The 17,344-nt window shown below is 42.2% G+C and overlaps 1 protein-coding gene and 1 pseudogene across 2 annotated transcripts in view; both read left to right on the top strand.

The window, feature by feature from the left end:
- ak9 (adenylate kinase 9) overlaps window positions 1-17,344 on the top strand; it is a 48,434-nt gene that overhangs the window by 5,049 nt on the left and 26,041 nt on the right. For both annotated transcript variants that reach the window (XM_088324772.1, XM_088324771.1), the window contains exons 8-25: window positions 107-244; window positions 316-390; window positions 470-565; window positions 676-815; window positions 872-1,188; window positions 1,254-1,274; window positions 1,367-1,482; window positions 4,589-4,736; window positions 4,811-4,846; window positions 4,917-5,063; window positions 5,159-5,322; window positions 6,548-6,763; window positions 6,829-7,062; window positions 7,151-7,272; window positions 9,994-10,213; window positions 11,274-11,345; window positions 11,630-11,836; window positions 11,964-12,182. In XM_088324772.1, coding sequence (XP_088180898.1) covers window positions 107-244; window positions 316-390; window positions 470-565; window positions 676-815; window positions 872-1,188; window positions 1,254-1,274; window positions 1,367-1,482; window positions 4,589-4,736; window positions 4,811-4,846; window positions 4,917-5,063; window positions 5,159-5,322; window positions 6,548-6,763; window positions 6,829-7,062; window positions 7,151-7,272; window positions 9,994-10,213; window positions 11,274-11,345; window positions 11,630-11,836; window positions 11,964-12,182 — 2,688 coding nt within the window. The remainder of the gene's footprint in view (window positions 1-106; window positions 245-315; window positions 391-469; window positions 566-675; window positions 816-871; window positions 1,189-1,253; window positions 1,275-1,366; window positions 1,483-4,588; window positions 4,737-4,810; window positions 4,847-4,916; window positions 5,064-5,158; window positions 5,323-6,547; window positions 6,764-6,828; window positions 7,063-7,150; window positions 7,273-9,993; window positions 10,214-11,273; window positions 11,346-11,629; window positions 11,837-11,963; window positions 12,183-17,344) is intronic.
- LOC148346717 (U2 spliceosomal RNA) lies at window positions 14,021-14,181 on the top strand (annotated as a pseudogene).

Below are 17,344 nucleotides of genomic sequence, written 5' to 3'. Positions count from 1 at the left end.
ATTAACAGGCATTGAGAAATAAATACTTTCTGAGGGACAAGGGGGTTTATTGCACTTGGGTGGATGTGATCACAGACTCACATGTTGCCTGTCTTTGTGGCGTAAGAATGAGGATGAAGAGGAGGAAGAACAAATGAGCCCAAGATGCACCATTGATCAGCTGGTCTGGATCCCTGAACGGCAGTCCAGAAATACGTCTCTTCGAATCAATACCTACAAAGACAACATCCTCAGACCTCTGGAGGTACGAATTCTAAACGTCACAAGTGAGAATAGCAGGAACTTTTTTTGTAATGGCTTTACATTGTGAGTCAGGACTACATGATGGACCACAACCCTATTTACCTCTTTGAGATGGATGGAAGCGACACACCAGAGGAGTTGCTTTTAGTAAGTGGCTCAAGTGCTATTGCCATCATTGTCACCCCTTCATACTTATATAGGCAAGTGCGTCCCTTCTTTTTTCTAGTTTGTTTTGTCACGCCTGGGTTCAATGGCCATACAGCGTGTGTCTATTCCAGTAGTCCTCCATCAGAATGAAGAGTTGCCAGAGGACATCGAAACGGTTACTTTTTAAACAATTTTGGGGATACTTTAACTAAAAAAGCAATAGTAGGGGTTTCGATTGCTGCTTCTATGACTCGTTGCCAATGCTACTTCCTATTTGCCTTTTAGGAGGATCTGTTGAGGTTTATGTCCTCCTCCAGGATGTTGGTGCCAGGCTTTCGCTGGAGGAGGAGCCGCTGGGGGCGAAGTTGTCCGGTCGCTTTGAAAGAAGGTCTCTTGGTCCCGGGAAAACCAGAATTCTCTGTTGGGTGAGGTGTAATTTTTCTGCAACCTCAAAGCCTCTCTCATCCAAAAACCTTCGCAGCTTCCGGGACAAAATGTACATCCTTTCATCCCAAGAGGCCTACGATAAGTTTGTGACCAACCCCAGGCTCTACCTGCTGCCACCGATGCCAAGCCCACCTTGTAGGGTGTGCTTTATCGGCACGGAGGCCTCGGGCAGGGCAGCCCTGGCCAAACTGATGGGCGATCGACACAACGTGTCGGTTCTGGAGCTGGAGAAGCTGGCGGAGCCTCTGGTGGCTGAACTGGAGAAGGAATGGCTGACCAAGGTCAAAGAGGACAGCACGCAGGTCGCCATGGAGAAAATCAGAACCAAGCAGCAAAACGAGCAGAGCTCTGGTAAGTATTTGTCCTAATCTTGGCTCATTGTAACATAACTTTTATAACTCTGATATCCCCCAAAGATGGAACACCTGCTGTGGAAGGTAAGCACATATTTATTTGGACTGAACTCAATTGACACATTTAAACATTACAAGAAGTGAAACTATTAAATATGTTCCTATCCTGTCCTCAGTGACAGAGGATCATCCTGAAGTGGTGGCCCTTGTGCAAACCGCTCTGGAGGAAGCCAAAAAACAGGATGCCGCCAAGGAAGTCTATGCTCAGGCTCTGATGAAGGTCATAAGAGAAGTAGGTACATTTTATATCTTTATATGGATTTGTGAATGGATATACAGTATTGTACATGGATTTTTTCATGTAACATTTGTCAGTCTTATCTATTATTTATTCTTTGCAAAAAAAATATTAGTGCTTTTAATAAGGCATTGACCAACTTTATATACTGTATACGAATGTGTTTTTCAAGCTACCATATTTTTCTGGTATGATTTGTATGCACTTTTTTATTCCGCGCTTTCAGCCTGCATCTCAATTTTAATCCTGCATCTCAATTTCAACCTGGAAAAACTGCATCATATGTACTTCTTTTTTACCTTGATCAGTGTTTAAAGAAAAAACACACCAGGTTTTGTATGCTGTGCTATGTTGGGCTTCCAATGCAAAACAAGCGCCTTCTTCTATGCCAAAAATAATCACAACTTTCTTCAACGCTAAATACTAGAGTATTCAAAAAAAGACCATTCATCCATCCTTCCATCCATCCATCCTTCCATCCATTATCTTCCGCTTATCCAGGGTCGGGTCGCGAAGACAGCAGCCTTAACAGGGAACCCCAGACCTCCCTATCCCCAGCCACTTCTTCCAGCTCATCTAACGGGATCCCGAGGCGTTCCCAGGCCAGCGTAGAGACATAGTCTCTCCACCTTATCCTGGGTCGTCCCCGGGGCCTACGGCTGGTGGGAAACTCATTTCAGCCACTTGTATCCGGGATCGTGTTCTTTTGGTCATAACCTACGGTGCATGACCATAGGTGAGGGTAGGAACGTAGATCGATCAGTAAATTGAGAGCTTTGCCTTTCGGCTCGGCTCCCTCTGCACCACAACGGACCAGCACTGGGTCTTCCATAAAAGTTATGAACAGAATCAGTGACAAAGGGCAGCTCTGGCGGAGTCCAACTCCCACTGGAAACGAATCCGAATTACCACTGGCAATGTGGACCACACTTTGTACCGGGCATACAGGGACTGCGCAGCCCGGATAAGACTGTGCTTTACCCCATACTCCAGAAGCAACCCCCACAGGGCTTGCCAAGGAACACTGTCGAATGCCTTCTACAAGTCCACAAAACACATGCAGACAAGATAGGCAACCTCCCATGCGCCCTCAAAAAGTGTCCAAAACATGCGGCCGCAGGTCTGATGAAACACCTACAAAGTTGATCATTGAACTATGGCCTAGGGTGTATTGGTGCCAAGTACACATATGGACACCCTTATGTCTGAACATGGTGTTTGTAATGGACAAACCATGACAGGCACTGAAGTCTAATAACAATACACCACTCGGGTTTAGGTTAAGCGGGCCGTTCTTCCCAATCACGCCCCTTCAGGTCTCACTGTCATTGCCCACGTGAGCATTGAAGTCTCCTAGCAGTAAGAGGGAGTCCCCAGAGACGCGCTCTCAAGCACACCCTTCAAGGACTCCAAGAAGGGTTGGTACTCTTAACTGCTATATGGTGCATCAGCACAAACAACAGCCAGGACCCCTCAAGCCCCCCAAAGGCAGAGAGAGGCTACCCTCTCGTCTACCGGGGTAAACCCCAACATACAGGCGCTGAGCCGTTTCGCAACTAATATGCCCACACCCGCTCTGTACTTGTCACTGAGGGACACTCCAGAGTGGAAGAGAGTCCAACCCCTCTCGAGAGGACTGGTACCAGAGCCCAATCTGTGTGTGGAGGTGAGTCCGACTATATCTAATCGAAACTTCTCAACCTCACACACCAACTCGGGTTCCCCGCCAGAGAGGTAGCATTCCATGTCCCAAAAGCCAGTTTCTGAAGCTGGGGATTGGTGCGCCACGGACCCCTCATTTGGCTGCTACCCAGCTCCCTTCATACCCGACCCCTTTGGGCCCTCCCACAAGTGGTATGCCCATGGGAAGAGGGACCCACGTCATGAGCGCAGGTCAGGGCAAAGGACCCCACCTCCAGGCCTGACTCCAGAAGGGAGCCCCAGTAACCCGCGTCCGGGCGTGGGAAATTGTTCACCAAAGTTTTGTGTCGTCTGGAGGGTTTTTTTTTAATCTGTGTTTTTTTCTGGCCCTTCACCTAGAACCTGTTTGTAATGGGTGACCCTACCAGGGGCTTAAAGCACCCGACAACATAACTCCTAGGATCATTGGGACATACAAACATCACGATATGGTAGCAGATCAATAGAAGACCAAAATATCAAAATTTAAAAAAAAAAATCATAAAAAAATGCATTCATTCATTCACGCATTCATTATCTGCAACGCTTATCCTCAGTAGGGTTGCGCGTAAAAAAATATATGTTCCTAAAAAAATGAAAATTTAAAAAATGATAGAGTTTTAAAATGTGGTTGAAAAAAAAGTATCCGCCTTTTACATAAAATAATTTGTTTTAAGGGACACTTCGTAATACTGAAACTGAACAACTGAAAACAAGTGCTACAAAATACAAGGAAAAATGGAAACTACTTAGCCTTTCACCAATATTTTGGTTTTCCGGGGTATCCATAGCTGAAAGATAGCATACAATTATGTCAGCTTCCTCTAGGTGAGCCTCATTTTATGTCAAATAAATACAAATCTCTCAATCTTTGAGTATTTAAAAATTTGCACGTTTATCCATCCATGCGTTTTCTGCACCACTTATCCTCACTAGGGTGCAGGGGGACGTTTTTATGATAGGTCATTTATTTTTACCCACTATTCAAATCAGTATAATTTTTCTAAATGAATATTTTTTTTGGCCAATTTTAGGCATACACTATGGCCCTTTAAATCTCAAAATACATGTAACATGCAAAGCAATGCAGCACGGCGGCTGCATGTCAGGTTAATTGGTAAGTTCAAATTGATCCTAGGTGCGAATGACTGAGTGAGTTATCTGTCTCTGAGTGTCCTGCATCTGGCTGGCAACCAGTTCAGGGTGTCCCTGCCCACTGCCCGAAGATAGCTTGAATAACAACCCTACTGAGGATGAGCGGTGCAGATAATGGATGGATGGATGCATATCAATGGCTGTTTTACAGTGCACCCAGGTGGCCAAAGCAGGCACAGGCGAATACGTATTTGGATCTGACTGATTTGAAGTGACATCATCATCATTAAAAACACTTAGGTATGTTTTATTTTTGGTTTCACAGAACGAAGCTTCCACTATGGGTGCTGATGTGGGCAACGGCTGGGTACTCGACAACTTTCCCAGGAACCCATCCCAATTGGAGGCTCTACATCGTGCCGGGATCCATCCAGATTTTCTTTTCTGTCTCATGCACACCGAGGTCACTCAGAGTAGGTGAATTTCAATGTTATTGCCTCCAAAATTACAATCTGGTTTCTCTTGACATACTTTGTTTGTGCTGCAGATCAGTCCGGAGCACCACCAGCAGAAAACACTGAAGGTAAGGAAATGTGTATTTTCGGTGTTTTCCAGTAATCAACTGAGCTTCTTTCATTGCACAATCTTTTCAGAAAAGCCCGTACAGAAAGCGGCAAAGAATCAGTTCACTAAAGAATGGGAAGCCCTTCAGCTCTCGCTCAGCATCAGCCACTCGGTGCTGCCCACTGGTGAAAGAAGCCCTGAGGAGCTTCTGGATGAAATTGTCCAGCTGATGGAAAGTGAGTTGAACATTTGTTCTTTGCATCCAACATTTGATTTAAAATACATAAAAAAAAGAAATAAAAAACATGGTCTGTCCTTCATTTTAACTTAGAGCCTTTCAAGTATTTGCCCAGAGAATTCTCCGCCGTTGACTTGGACGAGGAAGCGGAGGATATTGAAGCCATTGCAAATCTGGAAACTGGAGACGACGAGGACGAGGAGGAGGAAGAAGCAGAGGAGGAGGAAGAGGCAGAGGAGGCAGAGGAGGGCGAAGATGTCAGTAAACAATCTGCTTATCCTTTTTGCGTGACCAAATACCAAATTATATACGTAAAGTAGTGCCAAAGCTGACCTGTGAGAGAAAACATAGTATCACAATGCATCAAGAACTTTGGTAACTGTTTCTATCTAAATCTAATCTAAACTTGTGTGTGCATGTGTGTGTGTGTGTGTGTGTGTGTGTGTGTGTGTGTGTGTGTGTGTGTGTGTGTGTGTGTGTGTGTGTGTGTGTGTGTGTGCGTGCGTGTACGTGCATGCGTGTGTGTTTGTATGTGACTTGGCTACAAAACAGTTGAACAGAATTTTGTGAAGATTTACACAGTTATACTTCAGGCCTCCATGAGTGTCTTTAGCTATGTTTTGTTAAAGGCAGCTCCAATAAATACCAACAAAAACAGTTAACATCTGCTTTTGTGGGGTCCACCTTTGTGGGGGCCCTAACGCTCTCTGGCAGCCAAATTTGGGACTATATCTCCTGACCACTGACCACTCCAAGCAGCAGAATCTAATATTCTATCGGAACCAACACCTTGATTAATGCAATTGTTACTCATGCACATGACTTAACAAACCTAACAACGACAGGCCATTTGCTTGTATGAACAACAGGGAAACATTTTTACTATATATGTGTGACATTTTTATGTAGCTTTTCATACAAACAATAATATAAATCCTCCCAAAGATCCTAGCTAAAATAACTAAATTCTAAATTTCGCTCCTCAACTTTATTCTTACAGCACGTTTTATACAATAAAACATAACAATCATAACAGTGGATCAGGAGGTAGAGCGCTCGTCTTGGGATCAAGAGATCGCAGTTCGAATCCCGGCTCCTCCGTGTTACATGTCGTAGTGTCCTTGGGTAAGACACTGAACCCCTAATGCCCCTAAAAAGCAGGTTAGCGCCTCGCATGGCTGCACGGCCGCTATTGGGAAATGTGAAGCGCACACTGTAAAGTGCTTTGGGAAGTCTTGACTTGAAAAGCGCTATATAAATGCAGATCATTTCATTTTCATTTCATTTGTCTTGATTGCGGTATGATTAAAATTAAAATCATCTTTTATTTGAAAATAATAACTTGAAATAAACCATCAATCAACAATCAATAATTGTTTTGCCTCAACGTGACTGCTTATGTTGTTTCGGCATGTGAAATTATTTTTGTTCCTAATTCTTTGAACATCATTGTCATAGATACGTTTTTTTTTCATCTCCTAGTCTGAATCACCAGGGGACGCATCTTCTAAGAGGGCCTTTGGCGACACTTACATCTTTTGCCCGATAGTTCTCAACAAGCAGAATGCGCTAGTACCTTGCACAGACGAAATATCAGCCAAGTATCGGGAAAAGGTCTATTATTTCTCCAGTGTGGACGCCAGGGAGGTCTTCATGCTTTCTCCTGAGCAATTTATCGGACGTACCGAGCTTCTCAAGGTACCAGCTGGATAATAGGACAGTATTAAAGTCGTGAGCCTGTTAAAATCTCATGCATCTTTTAGCCTCCTGCTCTCCGAATTTTTGTGCTGGGGTGCCGTGGCTCCGGCAAGACCACTCAAGGCGAGTGGCTGGCCAAGCAGCTTGGTCTTTTCCACATTCAGTTCAAGGAGCATCTTCAAACGCTTCTCATGCCAAAATTGAAGCAGCGTGTCATTCCTACCGACGAGTCGACGGAGGAGCATCTGAAGGGCTTGAAGTCTGCAATCGAGGAAGCCCGAGGCCAAGAACCCGTTGAGGTGAGTTAAGTTTGCATTACATTGCTTAACATTTTTTTGTTTGTATTTTTTTGCTGATTTTTGGGGGGGACTTTCCTTTGTAAATTAGGAGGATCCAGGGCTGACCGATGAGGAAATTGGTATTAAAGCCTATTTGACTGATGACCTTCCATTGAGTTCACATGTCCTTGAAGAGGTCATCAACCCGTACTGGAAAACCGAGCCTTACATGTAACATAACACACACACACACACACACACACACACACACACACACACACACACACACACACACACACACACACACACACACACACACACACACACACACACACACACACACACACGCATGCATGCATGCAATGGCCTGCACATTTTTGGGGAAAATTGTGCTTAGAGTGCAGAAAATTGATTTTTTTTTACCCACATTTAAATTTTATACGCACCCATATTAAATTTAATTTGTTTTATTTTAAAAATTATTTTAATACTTGTCCACCATTTTACAGAACAGCTCTAAAACAGATCAAATAATTTTGGATTACAGTAGGGGTATATGCAACAAACATTTTGAACATCAGCATTTTTAAATAAACCTGGGGATTTCAGTTTTTTGTGTTTTTTTGCACATTTGTCTGATTTTCCGCACTATTAGGAGCACCCGATCAAAAGACTATACAGCGCGAGATTAAAACAACAGTAAGAGCCACAGTACTGTAGATATTCAGTTATATGGTAGATGCAGTAATAGTGCAATTATTGCTGACCCAAAGAGCAAAACATTGTATGCAACAGGAATGAAACTCGGGTCGCATCAGTGAGAGTGCCAAAACTTATCTAGACCACTAGTGGTTTAGATGACAATTATGAAGGCATTATATTTTATCTCAACATCACAGTAGTTTTACTCACGGTGCCAGAGATGAATGTCAGAGAATGGAGAAAACATAAAGAAATAAACGACAAGGGGAACAATTCTTTGGTGTATCTGATGATGAATCCGACTTAAATGTCTTTTTTAGGATGACTTTCTGTCTTCTCCATTTTCTAATATTCATTTCATGCACCATAAGTACAAATAGTCTGATAATGAGATAAAATCTAAGACTTTTTCTTGTATCATTTGGGCTGCTGATGGTCTCGTCCCTGTGGCTAGAACGTTTATGACCGAAAGGGCCACAAAAACAAAAATATGTAGATTTATACATTTTTGGGAGTGTTTTAAGACAATATTTAACAAAATGCTATACCTGCTCTAATTCTTCAGCATATTTTATTTAATTGTGTGACATTTGGTGATTTGATAAAATCTATGAAATAATAATAATGCCAGAGCTTAAATAATGGTTACCAAACAAGGTACAAGGAAGTCAAGTCAAGTCATGTTTATTTGTATAGCCCTTAATCACAAGGAGTCTCAAAGGGCTGCACATACACTGAGAACGTGGATAGCAACATATTTACCTAAGGTGCAGACGGAGCTGGGTAAAGGAGAAAGACTGCGGGTGTCCCGTGTTTGGCCCCACCCAAACATTCACCTCTGACTGTCTCTCTTGTCCAATGGTATAGTTTAGTATAGAACCGCCACTGGCTTCGTATGTGCGACAATAGATGTTGCATGATATTTAATGTTGAAAAAATTCACCATGACTGTTTTATCTTTGAGCTATATGTACTCAGTTCCCGACCCCTGGTCTCATCTCTATTGGTTAGGTGTCGGCGTCCTCACAGCCACGACTTGGGATTGACTACTGTTGCGTACAATGTTTTCCGACCTAGGTCAGCGATGTTTTTTAATTGATAAATCCTTGCACAAACTGTAAGTATGTGCTGTATGCATTTCTAATCATATTTATTGTATTTTGCGGTAGATACTTTCAAATGTTCTGCTACGTTTGGGTTTTGAGGTGCGCTTGATAGTCCAGAGAATACATCTATATAAACATTCGTTACATGGATTATTGTTTGTAAAAGACCATGTCGTTCAATACTGACCTCAATAAACTGAAAAAAAAAAAAAAAGAAAAAACGCTGTACTTGATAGGGGACAGAGGAACAGGAGCTCTTGCACCACCTAGAGCAGGGGTGTCAAACTCAATTATACAGAGGGCCAGAACTCAAACCACACCTTTGGCCGCGGGCCGAACAGGATAAATATTTATTGAATAAACTTTCCTTTTTAAAAAAATAAATAAATAAATATGAATTTAAAACAGTCAGGAATATTATTCCAGAATTAACAAAAATCGTTGCTCTCCATAAAAATATCTCCTGTCAAAACTATAAAAATGAAAATATGAAAAAACTATAAATACAATTGTGCTTTTCACTTTGGGAATTTGCTTTAGTTAAAAATTTCTTCATATTCTTCTTTAACTCTTCAACTTTCTGTATCTTTTCTCTGGATTCAAGGTTTTTCAGCTTACTCTGAAGTTTTGTCTTGTAGTGCCGTTTTACAGTAAATTCCTTATTTACGGCCACAAAATCGCCACAAATAAGACACACGACCGGCAATGTCAGTTAACATAATTTTTTCGGCCATTCTGGTTTTTAGTATCAGAGTATACTTTCAAAGTTATCAGGGTTTCATGGACCCGGGCCATTATAGTAGATGTATATAAAAGGATTTCGCGGTCCGGATATAATTGAGTTGAGTTTGACACCTGCGACCTAGAGTCTATATTTATATTTATAACTATAGCCTTATCCCCCTTGTTTTATAACCTTATATTCTCTGTTCCTTTATCTCTTGTCTCATACCTCACTGTGAATGTGTAAAACTGGAGTGTCATGCCCAATTTCGTTGTCACAATATGTTAACCCATTTTGTAACAATGACAATAAAGGTATATTCTATTCTATTCTATTCTATTCTATGTGTGCTCTCAACTGCATACCTGCACCCTGATCTAGCGATCTTTCATTTTCTATCACGATTTCAATAAACTTTAGGTCGACGGGTTTTATCCTGGAGGGTTTCCCTCACAACACCGAGGATGTGCAGCACATGATGCAGCATCAGCTATATCCTGACGTCGTGGTCACCTTGATGGCAGAGGTGGAAGACGTCCAAGCACGCCTTTTACCCAAATTCTGGCAGAAATGGCGAGAGCACTGCGACCGGCGCGATGCTTTGCTTGAATGCCTTCGCGAAATTCACCACAAGATTCGGGTAAATCTGACGCACATTGCAAAAAGTCCAACAATTTAATATGTCGTCCTCATAAAAATCTTTTCAGGGTAAATGTATGTATTTCAATGACATTTCTTGTATTATGTTAACAAAATTTTGCTGTTGATCAAGTTATATATATTTTTCTCATTTAACAATTTAAGTTTTTTTCCATAAAATCAGAAAAAAATATTTTCCTGATTTGTTTTGTTTTCATAAGAATCAACGCCTTGAGAAAGAAAAGCAGCCAGGCCCTTTTCCATCGGCCTTATCCATCACAGAACAAGACAAGCACTTAAGAATTTTATTGACAAAGTTTGAAGCACACTAACAGGGAATTTTCAAAGCCGTATAAAATAACCCTGCTTTACTTGTGACATTGTGGTCTTGCGAAAAAACATTTGGGCTCACAGTAATGTACTAGTAAATGAGTTAACACATGATAACGTTTGTATATATGCAATCAGTATCTTTTGCTGTGTCTTGTGATACCAATGAAATGGAAAAGAACAAGCTCGTCTTTAAACACTGTTTTACTAAGTGTACTAAATAAATAAACATATCATACAGACTAAATTGGTAAATTATAGTATATAAGAACAGAAAATCTCTGACAGAAATACTTTAGGAACATTTTGCTTATTCTAAGTTGTACTTTAATTCTTATTTTATGATTGATTTCAAGAATATTTTAGTTGAACACAACTAACAATAAAAATGTATTCTTGAAATAATTATGGTTTATTTACATTATGAATTATTGTTTATATACTGGCTGGCAACCAGTTCAGAGTGTCCCCTGCCCACTCTCTGAAGATTGGCAGGGAAGGGCTCTAGCACCCTGCGTGACCCTACTGAGCATAAGCGGTGCAAAAAATGGATGGATGGATACATAAAAGAAGAAAATAATATATAACTTTTGGAAGTATTTTGCTATTTACCTTTCTAATTATAACTATTTTTTTAACATTTTTTTTTAAATAATTGTAGACCTTGTTTTGAATAATTAAAAATTACTCATGAACAAACTCATTTAATATTTGCAATGTTTTTGATACAGGAAGAAAATATAACAAAAAGGAGAGCGGAACTGATGGAAGAGAAAGCAGCCTCATCAACAGCCACAGCAAAAGTAAGCCACTTGTAAAAAATTCACTATTTGACAGTCATATGATGTTTTTTTCCTCTCAAAATATGTGAGATGTTGATATCTGTGCTTATACCAGTCTTTTTTACGTATCATCGTGATTCACAACAGTGATTGGTTGTGATTCATTAACAGTTGCTTTCTAGAGAATGTTTCTGGCATTTTTTTTTGTTCTTATGTGTGCCTCATAGTCCGGAATATATGGTATTCCTTTTATAATGTCTCCTTCTTCAAGTTTTTACATTGATCATCATCCCAAAACAAACTAGTTTAGTTGCCGAGCTGAAGACGAAGACGAAGAAGACTCGGCCAACATCGAGGATGAGATTGAGGCCATTCTAGAGGAAGAATACCCCGTGGAGCGATACGACGAGTTTAGGGAGGAAGACGAATTGGAGGAATCTACCACCGAGAGGCTTAACACGGAAATCGAAGAACGTTACGTGGCCGACTCGAATAACATGGCTATCGTCCTGGTAGGGTACAAAAAGTCAGACAAATTTTTTTTGTTAGAAGAAAAATGTTTTTTTTAATTGAACCACATGTTACATAGACATAAGCTTGTCTGAATAAATGATTATTTCATTTAATTGCGACATGCAGGAGGTTCTTAGCGAGCTAAAAATCCCGCGGATATCCATCAACGCGTCGCGCAAGACGCCAGTGGTCCGACGTCAGCTCCTTCTAAAAGTGGAGCCGCTGAAAGAAAACCGGGAGTCACTCTTCCAGAAGTGCCAGGCAATCTCATACAACTTGGCACAGTTGCTTCTTCTCTATTCCTTTAAGTTCCACAGTGCCTTTGGATGCCTTGATCCTGTCAAGGTATTCTTTTACTTTGCTTCCATTGGAAAAGTCGGAGACTTAAATATTATGGATGCACAATAAATGATTTTCTCCTGATGATTATGATACTGATAACCGATAATGTCAAGCTTTTCTAAACTAATAACAATAACTGTTATCCATCCATTTTCTGCACCGCTTATCCTCAGTAGCATCGCGGGGGGTGCTGGGGCCCATCCCAGCTATCTTCGGGCAGTGGGCAAGGGACACCCTGAGCTGGTTGCCAGCTAGTCGCAGGACACACGGAGACATACAACCACTCACACTCTCATTCACACCTAGGGAAAATTTAACCCCGACATGCATGATTTAGGAATATGGGAGGATACTGAAGTGCCCGAGGGAATTTCAAGCAGGGGAGAACAGGCACATTTTCTACGGGTGGGCTGCAGTAGCTAAAATTGAACCCTGGACCACCGCACCTTCGGGCTGGCATTAGCCACACAGCCGCTGTGCCACCCAAAACTGACCTCATTCATAAATATATGTATACAGACTGCAGAAAAACGGTTCAAAAGGCATAATTTTTGTATAATTTTATAATTGTGTGTAATCTTATCATTCAAATGATAATAATTAGGAGTGCAACTAATGATTAATTTCATAATCGATGAATCGGTTAATCAATGAATCAGATTTCTAATTTCCCTCCTATTCAAATATTAAGGTTTTGGACCGATAGTGCACAAAACAAAATATTCTATGATATAAAACAATGAAAAAAGTGTTTGTCAATTAAATTGATAATTTAAAAAAAATACATAAAAATATATGCTGTACACCTGCAAATATTTAAGATACTCTGTTCCTACCACCTTATCCACAGATCATATTAAATTTGCACTTATCATACAAAACAAAAACAAAAAAGAAAAAGCAATACATATCAATTTGTCCTACCACACAAAAAAATGAAAAACAAACCCTCTTTTCAAAATGTTGTCAACACATTTGTTTTTGGGGGGGTTACATTTTGGAATATGATAAACATTGCCAATATGAAAATAAAATATGCTCAAGAATGTGCCCTTTGGGTAGAATTAAACATTTCATTATTATTATTTTGTTTTTAATTTATTTTATACATACTTTCTGATTGTTTTTCTCTGCATATATATATTTTCCCTTGAAAATTGTTAACTTTGTTTCATGATGGAACAATAGTCAAACACTACAATGTTGAAACTCTCATGTCATGTACGGTAGTATGCCGTATAAAAACTGTAGCAGCTGTCTTGGCGCTCTTGGCGGTATTACAATTCCTAGCGTCACAACGAAATGGGGTGCACTCTAATTTGTATTGATTTAACATTCTTGGCGGCTCATAAATCATGTAATACAACGAATCGATGATCTAAGTCAGGGGTGGCGAACACGTGGCTCTAGAGCCGCATGCGGCTCTTGACCAATAAGAATGCGGCTCTTTGCTTCATCATGTTTTCTATACAGTATACTGTGGCTCTTTGCCTTGTTTCATGTTTAGTTTTTTTTGTGTGTGTATTGAGGATGTACACTTAGCTTGAAATCAACACAGGAACTATACTTGTTGTATTGTAAGGGGAGGAGTGTGTTATGGGAAATAATATGTTTTTAATTGTGTGTGTTTGTGTGTGTCTGTCATGGCAGGTCAGTGCGTGGTGTGGCTGTTTGACTGTCATTGTTTAAAATTTCGGCCCTTTGTATCAAATTTGTTCCCCACCCCTGATCTAAGTAGTTGCCAACGCATTTAATCATGTTAAATGGTCTGCATTTATATAGCGCTTTTCAAGCCAATGAAGAAGCCAGGACCTTAACTTGGCCTCTTCAAAGCTAGGACCTTAACTTGGCCTTATTGCTAGGACCTTAATTTGGCCTTTTCCTTAACTTGGCCGTTTGAGGCCTTTTGATTTTTGCATTCCGGAGATGGAATAAGAGCTTGCTCTGTCCTCTCCACGCATCGGCCCGGTATTGCAGTACCTCCGGGAACGGTGCATTCGCTATGATCGCAACAAGGCTTTAGGGCTAGGACCTTAGCTTAGCCTTTTGGCTGAGAGTAAGTGTCCCGGCTCCTAGGCTTTGTAGCGTATAATGAACTGACCGATAACGGATAATGGATAATGAATAACGAAGATAGATCAATAACCCTTAAAAACCCCCACAATGTGCTTCACACGTACCCATTCACACACGCAGTCACACACCAATAGCATGCAGCCATGCAAGGACTGCTTATTGGGGGCAGTAAGTTACAAAAAAATCCTAAAAAAAATGTTTATAGAAAGAAAAAGAAGTATTCCATTAATTAAAAAAATGTTTATAGAAAGAAAAAGAAGTATTCCATTAATTCATTGTACCATTCCTATTTTACGAAAAAAAATACATAAATAAATGGGGGGAAAAAAAGGAAATACTTCTTAAATTGAAAGAAATAATATGTGTTATACCGAGGGATTACTTTATATCAAATATCTTCGCAAAATCAAAGCACTGCAGAAAAAGGATATTGTTCTAGATAATTCTAGGGAGATTTTCGAAAAATGATTGCACTATATTTTGATCTACTAGTAAAATAAGAATACACTATCGATTTTAATTGATATTGTCGATTTGTTGTTTGTGTCAAGATTAAAACTTGAGATTGTAGTAGAACGAAGAAAAAAACACACACTGAGTCGAAGATTTAGGTTTTTGATAGCCCCTTTCCCCTCCCACCCTTTTTCAGGAAGCTCATTTATTGTAAAACACAAGAAGGAAACTACACATCTGATTGGTTTATATGAGCACAGGAAATGAATCTGATTGGTTTAGACAGGAATCACATATTTAAATGAAATGTATAATATTGGTCGCTAGACGGCGTGCGAGTATAATAAATGAGCAGCTAGCGATAGGGAACTTTGTGAACTCAATGTGTTTCTGTAAAAACAGCAAGATCTCGGCTTGGTACTTGGCAGTGTCAAGGTCATAGCAGAAAGGAGTTCTGTGCACCTGTTTGATAACAGATAGGGAGGTTACCAGCGTATAGACAAAGATATTTTGGCTTGGGAAACTTATTCCCTTGACCTTGAAGGTGTTTGCGAAATCGTAAAACCACACACTTATTGAGCACTACAGAAACGCAAACATACAAAGAGATATAGAAGCATAACGAATATTGATTGATTGGTTATTGCTCCAGCGAAGGTCGGGGGGTCCCGTCCCTGTGCGTTGAGCCGACCAGATGAACCAGGTTTTTCCAATGCTGGCGGTCTTGTGCCAGCTGTTCTGCATCCTCTACAGCAACTCCGTGTTGTTGGAGGTCGCCCGCAATGACGTCGAACCATCGAGTGCGGGGTTTCCCTCGTGGTCGTCTCCAGCCTGCTGCCTTTGGGTCAAACTGGAGAATGGCTCGTGTCAGATGGTCTGGTGGTAGACGAAGGACATGGCCAAACCAGCGGGTGCGGCGTTGTGCGACCAAGGAAGATGCTCGGGGCTGGCACGTGCGGGCTCTGAGCTCTTTATTGGAGACTCGCTGGGGCCACCTGATGTTCTCGATGGTTCTGAGAGCCCTGCTATCAAAACAGTCGATTCTTGTGGCCAGGGTGTCGTTCAGGGGCCATGTTTCTGAGCCATAAAGCATGATAGAGAGTACGGCGAGGTTGTAAATGCGGAGCTTCGTCTTGCGTGCGATGGTCTGGTGCCGCCAGAGTGGTTTCCAGAGAGACTGCAGAGCAGATGCTGCCAGGGCTCTTCTGCGGAGAATCTCTGGTTTTAGGTCCCCATTGTGTGTCACCATGGACCCCAGATACACAAAGCTCTTGACAGGCTTTACGATGTCGCTACCAATTTGGATGGGAGGTGGATCTGGTCCATCACCAACATACATGAACTTGGTTTTCGTCCAACTCACTTGGAGGCCAAGCCGCGCTGCCTCTTCGCTGTAAATGCCCAGAGCGTCTCTCAGCTGGCTGTAGGAAGTGCTGAGCATGATGGTGTCGTCAGCATACTCCAGGTCAGTCAGGTGGTAGTTGCCGAAAGACACTCCGGGGATGCGCTCACTAACCCTGAACATCAGATGGTCGATGATGCAATTAAAAAGGTCGGGAGCAGCCACGCAGCCTTGACGAACGCCGCTGGAGATAGTAAACCAGTCGGAGTCAATGCCGTTGATACGGACACAGCTCTCTGCGTTGCTGTAGAGTAGCTTGAACAGGGCTATGATCTTGGGTGGTGCTCCGAGAGCTTGGAGGATGTTCCACAGTGAAGAGTGGCAGACGGTGTCAAAGGCGGCCTTCAGATCAATGAATCCGATGTATAGATGGCGATCTTTACGGAATTCACGGGTCTTCTCTATCAGCAAACGGACGGCAGAGATGTGGTCCGTTGTGGAGCGGTTGGGCATAAAGCCAGCCTGCTGGGGACGGCGGCAGCTTCTGATTGCTGGAAGGGCACGGCTGAGCAAGATCCTGGTAAAGACCTTGCCCGGGATGGAGAGTAAGGTTATACCTCTGTGATTTCCACAGACAAGCCTGTCACCCTTGCATTTCCAGAAGGGCATGATGACTCCTCTGGTCCAGTTGGTGGGCAGCTGCTCCGATTCCCACACCTGGTTGAATAGGCAGGTTAGCCACTCCACCATGCCATCACCGCCGGCCTTGAGCATCTCGCCGGTAATGGCACAGATGCCGGGGGCTTTCTTGGTGTTCAGCTTCTTCAGAGCAGCTCTCACTTCCTCGGGTGTTACAGGGTCTGTGCAGCAGGCGTCGCTAGGAGGTGCTGTGTTTGCAGCCACTAGGGGGGTGGGATCAGCCGGGATGGTGCTGTGCTGCAAGAGGAGGCTAAAGTGCTCCTTCCAGCGCGCGAGACAGTTGGCTTCTGTCATGATGAGGTTGCCGTCTGAGTCTTTTACCAGGGCTGCCTTTATGTGTGGGCCGCTACGGGCTTGGCGTAGTAGACTGAATACGCGGCTCATGTTGTTGTTGTTGGCCGCGGACTGCCTGCCAAAACCTCTCCCTATCTTCAGCAATGGCCACATTGCGCAGGCGGTTCAGTCTCCGATACTCCGTGAGGTCGCCTCGGAGCCGGGCCTCACGCCGCTGGTCTATGATGTTTAGTGTCCTCTCTGATATCCAGGGCTTTCTCGGGGAGGATCGCGGGCGTCCGAGGACATTTTGAGCAGACTG

The sequence above is a fragment of the Urocampus carinirostris genome, chromosome 20 (genome assembly GCF_059441175.1).
Source record: "Urocampus carinirostris isolate Australia breed hairy pipefish chromosome 20, RoL_Ucar_1.0, whole genome shotgun sequence".
In the NCBI taxonomy this organism is placed as follows: Eukaryota; Metazoa; Chordata; class Actinopteri; order Syngnathiformes; family Syngnathidae; genus Urocampus; species Urocampus carinirostris.
The sequence above is the reverse complement of the archived record's forward strand: the minus strand, read 5'-3'. Positions and strand labels throughout refer to the sequence as shown.